Source organism: Zootoca vivipara, chromosome 2 (genome assembly GCF_965207765.1).
Source record: "Zootoca vivipara chromosome 2, rZooViv2.hap1.1, whole genome shotgun sequence".
NCBI classification, from domain to species: domain Eukaryota; kingdom Metazoa; phylum Chordata; class Lepidosauria; order Squamata; family Lacertidae; genus Zootoca; species Zootoca vivipara.
In genome coordinates this window covers 112,754,421-112,760,487 of record NC_142584.1, presented here as the reverse complement: position 1 = coordinate 112,760,487, position 6,067 = coordinate 112,754,421, and the positions used below count along the sequence as shown (strand labels likewise).

General features: G+C 41.0%; 1 protein-coding gene across 1 annotated transcript; it reads left to right on the top strand.

Moving 5' to 3' along the window:
- Positions 1 to 1,708: 1,708 nt before the first annotated feature.
- LOC148687082 (uncharacterized) lies at positions 1,709 to 5,303 on the top strand. The gene is made up of 2 exons (XM_088662485.1): positions 1,709 to 1,745; positions 4,247 to 5,303. Exons 1-2 carry the CDS (start codon positions 1,709 to 1,711, stop codon positions 5,170 to 5,172), a joined length of 963 nt encoding a protein of 320 aa, XP_088518611.1. The 3' UTR covers positions 5,173 to 5,303.
- Positions 5,304 to 6,067: the final 764 nt, after the last annotated feature.

The following is a 6,067-nucleotide window of genomic DNA, read 5'->3' as shown; positions in this document are numbered from 1 at the left end:
GCAAGAGAGCTGCTGAGCCGGTTGTTTGTCTTTCACTCTTGTTAGTCTTTAGCTCTTCCTTAAAAAAAAAAAAAAAGCACGATCTGCCTTTAGCCCCTGGGCAATTCGGTTCCAGGGACCAGGCGTTCGCTTCATAAGATGCACAGACATTTTAGGAGGAAAAAAGTGTGTCTTATGGAACGATATACAGTAAAATTAAAGCTTTTGCTGATTATGAAATTATAACTATGGAAGATCCACTAAATAGCATTCCATAAGTGCTCAAGAAAATTGGCAGGTTTTAAAATTAATTATACAAAAACAAATTTGTTGGTTAAGAATATGGAAATAGAAGAAAATAATAATTTGTAAAAGTTAACAGGCATCAAAATAAAAAAGAAAATGAAATATTTAGGAATTCAAATGACAACAAAATGTATTGATTTAATTCAAGCAAATTATGAAAAAATTTGGAAGGAAATTAAAAAGAAAATGGAGAATTGGTCCAAATTAAAAATTTCATTATTAGGCCGAATATCAATTATTAAAATGTCTGTACTTCCAAAAATGAATTATTATTTTCAAAACTTGCCGATATTGGGCGGGGCAAAATGTTTCAAAGATTTGAAGAGAGGTGGCGCTGTGGTTAAACCACTGAGCCTAGGGCTTGCTGATCAGAAGGTCGGCAGTTCGAATCCCTGTGACGGGGTGAGCTCCTGTTGCTTGGTCCCAGCTCCTGCCAACCTAGCAGTTCGAAAGCACGTCAAAATGCAAGTAGATAAATAGGAACCGCTACAGCGGGAAGGTAAACGGCGTTTCCGTGTGCTGCTCTGGTTTGCCAGAAGTGGCTTTGTCATGCTGACCACATGACCTGGAAGCTGTATGCTGGCTCTCTCGGCCAATAATGTGAGATGAGCGCGCAACCCCAGAGTTGGTCACGACTGGACCTAATGTTCAGGGGTCCCTTTACCTTTACCTTTACCTTTATTTCTAAATTTATCTGGAGTGGCAGGAAGCCAAGAATCAAATATAAAATATTAATTGATCATAAAAGAAGAGGAGGATTTGGTTTACCGGATTTAGAGCTGTACCATGACGCAGCGGGGTTGAATTGGATCAAGGAATGGATGGAATTAAAAAATGATGAGATATTGGATCTAGAAGGGGGGGGGTCTGGGATTTGGCTGACATTGGTATCTAATGGGGGGGAAATCTAAAAAACCAGAATATTTTCATGAATAACACCATAAGGAAATCCCTATATAAAATATGGAAGAAGTACCGAGGCATACAAGAACCCAAAACACCGGGATGGGTGTCACTGTTATAAGCAAAAATCTGCCCTTATTCCCTTTGAATTATGGTGCTGGAGGAGACTCTTGAGAGTCCCATGGACTGCAAGAAGATCAAACCTATCCATTCTTAAAGAAATCAGCCCTGAGTGCTCACTGGAAGGACAGATCGTGAAGCTGAGGCTCCAATACTTTGGCCACCTCATGAGAAGAGAAGAATCCTTGGAAAAGCCCCTGCCTGATGTTGGGAAAGATTGAGGGCACTAGGAGAAGGGGACGACAGAGGACGAGATGGTTGGACAGTGTTCTCGAAGCTACGAACATGAGTTTGACCATACTGCGGGAGGCAGTGCAGGACAGGAGTGCCTGGCATGCTATGGTCCATGGGGTCACGAAGAGTCGGACACGACTAAACGACTAAACAACAACATTCCCTTATGGGGTACACAAGAGCCCTCATTGAGTTCTCCATCGGTCAGAGAAAATAACAGAGGCCAACCAGAGAATTTTGAGAAGCAAAGCCTTTTATTTTTGCTGTTGCAACAGGGTCCTTCCCCTCACACAGGAGAACAAGGAAGGAACCCAGAACAAAAGACAACCTCCACTTTTATCAGTTTTCCCATCACCAAGAAACACCCCCAAAATACATCATTCCTACATCACAGCTATGTAATCAATACCTCACAAAAAAGGAGGGTTCAAGGCAGAAATCTGAGCACCTTTGACACCTCTCCTAGTCCTCCTCTCACCCCTCCCAGCTGTGAATTCCTAAACACAAAGAGAAATTAACATTTTCGTAAGAGTTGATCACTGTCTTTTGTTCGGAGGAGTCTTCCATTGTGAATGAGATGGCTAGCAGTCTGGCACCGTGGATGGGGAAATTAGCAGAGCCTCCAGTTTACAGGATTATGGCTCCCAAGTTGATAGTCATGTGGAAATGTGTGTGTGTGATTCAATGGGGTGGGGGAAATTCCTACAACAAGATGGATATCACTTTAATTCTTGAGACAATGGAAAAGTTCCTTCACCCCCCCCCCTTTCCTTGCAGAGAAACATTTGGTCAGTTTGGGAGAGTCAAAATGGTTTTCAGGCCTATCTTCCTGTACTGTTTGCTTGGTACATTTATGAACATTTATTATATATGTGTGACCTCAAAATTCTTACAACATCACCCTTGGAAATTGTGGCTGTGAGAAGGCGGAATATGGGAACAAATTGGCCATCCTATAAAAATTTAGTAGAAGAGGTAGGTGGGAAATTAAAATTAAAAGAATATAATGCAATTAAATCTTACCTGAATAGCTGGCTGCAATTCTTTCAAATAAATCAAAGATTCCAAAAAGATTTTTAAAATGGCTTTAATAAAGAAATTTCTGAATTAGAGAAAATATTAAGGGGTAAGGATAAATATATAAAAATCTTTACGATTTATTATTGGAATGGGAAAATAAAGGTGAGTTAATAAAAGCAACAATGATAAGGTGGGGACAAGATCTAGGGAAAACAATCATGTTAGAAAAATGGGAAATTTTGTGGAAGAGAGATATGAGTTTTACAGCCAACTATGATTTAAAAGAAAACCTACTGAAGATGCAATATAGGTGGCATTTAACTCCGGAAAAGTTAGCTAAAATGTACAAGAGAAGCAATAATGTATGCTGGAGATGTCACAATGAAACCGGTACATATATATATGGTGGAATTGTAAAGAAATTAAGAATTACTGGGAAATGATCTATAAGGAAATGAAAAAGATACTCAAATATTCTTTTAAGGAAAAACAGAGTTATTTTTATTGGAAATGCTGGATGAGGAGATCTTAGCGAAGGATAGATATATTCTAATTTATGCGACAACAGCAGCTAGTCTACTTATAGCAAAGAACTGGAAGTGTGATAGAATACCCAGCAAAGAGGATTGGCAAATAAAAATGATATTATATTATAATCTGGCAACAAAAATAGCAGAAATTAAAGGAATAAATGAACAAAAAAGGATAAAGATTGGAATAAATTCAAAGATTATATAGCAAGTTTTGTGGAGAATTCTGACCTCTCAGTAGACTTATGAAGACTTATGAAGGCTCAAACAAATGAATATCAAAATGGAAGGACATAGGTATATATATATGAGTATGGGACGCGGGTGGCGCTGTGGGTTAAACCACAGATCCTAGGGCTTGCTGATCAGAAGGTCGGTGGTTCGAATCCCCACGACTTAACCCGTTTGCCACTCCTGAATCTTCCAACCTTCAGCTTCTTTGGATGACTACGTGTTCTCATATTATGAGAGAGGGTGACGCTGTGGGTTAAACCACAGACCCTAGGGTTTGCTGATCAGAAGGTCGGCGGTTCGTATCCCCGCGATGGGGCGAGCTCCCGTTGCTTGGTCCCAGCTCCTGCCAACCTAGCAGTTCGAAAGCACGTCAAAATGCAAGTAGATAAATAGGAACCGCTACAGCGGGAAGGTAAACGGTGTTTCGGTGTGCTGCTCTGGTTTGCCAGAAGTGGCTTTGTCATGTTGACCACATGACCTGGAAGCTGTATGCTGGCTCTCTCGGCCAATAATGTGAGATGAGCGCGCAACCCCAGAGTCTGTCATGACTGGACCTAATGTTCAGGGGTCTCTTTACCTTTACCTATATATATGAGTAAAGAACAAAAAATGCACAATATAAGATTGGCTGGAAAGCACAACATGGTGGGTAGTGGGATGGGTGGTGGGGGTGTCTAAAGAGTTGAAAATTGATTTTTACTATGTATTGATTATTTATTGTATTTTTGGTTTGTCTTTTGAAATTTTTGTAAATTTTTGTAAATTCTTGTATGAAAAAGAAATTAAAAAGAAAAAGAAAGGTAGGTTTGAAAAGCCAGCATAAAGGAAGGCTGACATTGCGCACACAGAGAGAAATATTTTCAGGCATCCTGAAAAGAGGTCTCTAGAGCATGGGCAAATTCTCTCTCTTATCTCTGCAGGTGATGGGAAAGGAAGTGAAGTCAAGGCGAAGAATTCTCAGTGTGGAGGAAATGAGCCAGAGGACACGCCCTGGACTCCCCCGGAGATAAGCCTTGGGAATGAGCTGGAGCCCAGCGAGATTAAGGAGGAAGGATGCCAATTCAAAGATGGGAAGAACCCCGTGGAGAGAGGGAATGAATGCAATGAGCTCACAGAAGGTCCTGCAGTTGTCATTAGCCAGACCTCCACAGTTGGCAAAAGGGGGGGAACGGCTTTGTTCTCCAGGTATGGCAGGAGGTATCGCTACCAATCAGAACATGCTATGATGCAAACAGTGGAGGACGAGAATGAGGATCCCATGTCACAGGAAGAGGTCCGGCAACAGCAGAGAATCAGAAGAGGAGAGAGAAAAGCTGAATTCTCTTGGAACAGGAAAAGAAGTAACTTGCCTAGACATCTAGGCCACCCAATGCAAGCGAAGCCTAATAATTCTCCTGAGTGTAGTCAGAGCAATACTTCTACAAAGTCAATCAAGGGAAGCAGAGGCAGGCCCTACAAATGTTCTCATTGCGGAAAATGCTTCAAGCAGAATTCTCATTTGAAGGAACATCAACTGATTCATACTGGAGAGAAACCACATGAATGTTCTCAGTGTGGAAAACGCTTCAGGAAGACTTGGAATTTGAAGTCACACCAGCTGCTTCATACTGGAGAGAAACCACATGAATGTTCTGAGTGTGGAAAAAGGTACTATCGAGAAAGAGATTTGTGGAGACATCAGAATGCCCACACTAGAGAGGAATCATACAAATGTTTTCAATGTGGGGACTGCTTTAGTCAGAGTGGGGCCCTGCTAGAGCACCAGAGAACTCACAATGGAGGTTCCTCAGGGTTCAAAAAATTGTACATTAGTACAGTGTTACCGGATGAGTCCTGGAATGCTTGAGGTATGATGCCTTTTTAAGACAACGTCACCCAGAATTCAAAAAGCAACATTTAAAGTTATTTCAATCTATTTGTTGTTCACGATCCAATCTCCTGTTAAGCCTCAACTGATTCATTGTTGACCTGGATTCCCGCTTCCATCTGTGGCACAAATGGGTCAACGGAAAACAACAGGATTCTGCATGAAAATAGATAAAATATGAGGCATGGCATTGTTAGAAAGAGCTGGCTTACAAGGGTTGTATTCTTAGGATGGGGACGTAGATTCTCTGGGTAAGGAGCTCTCCTCCTCAGGTCCATGAAATCCCAGAGGTGATGCAGCTTTCAGTGAACGTGTAAGACACACAACTTAACCCTGGCTTTGGATGCTTGAGATGTATATTTTCAAGGCCCACCTTAATTTTAGGTAGGTAGCCGTGTTGGTCTGACGCAGTCAAAACCAAATAAATCCTTCCAGGAGCACCTTAGAGACCAACTAAGTTTGTCATAGGTATGAGCTTTCGTGTGCATGCACATTCTTCAGATAGGAAGGATTTTTTTATTTTGTTTTGACTGCGTCACACCTTAATTTGGTAACTTTAAGTTGTTTCACACTGCTTTTAATATTGTGGCTCAAAGGGTTTTCTTTTTTGGTACTTCAACCCGCCCTGGGGCCTTTGGGTGAAGGAGGCAGGTCATGGAATCATAGAATTGTAGGGTTGGAAGGAACCAGAGGGGTCATCTAGTCCAACCCCCTGCTATCCTGGAGGAAGAGTCTATTAGTAGTATTAGTATTAGTATTAGTATTAATATTGTACTTTGTCAATTTTGGTACCTTTTTCATGTCTGTTTTTTAATACAATCTCAATAAAAAAAATAATTTGCAAAAAGAGAGTGAGAGATAACTCATATCAGAG

Bases quoted from the DNA above. Each gene is read 5' to 3' on its own strand.
- LOC148687082 (XM_088662485.1), top strand. From the start codon at position 1,709: ATGGGGTACACAAGAGCCCTCATTGAGTTCTCCATCG. The intron at 1,746-4,246 runs GTCAGAGAAAAT...TTATCTCTGCAG, and splicing joins CCTCATTGAGTTCTCCATCG to GTGATGGGAAAGGAAGTGAA.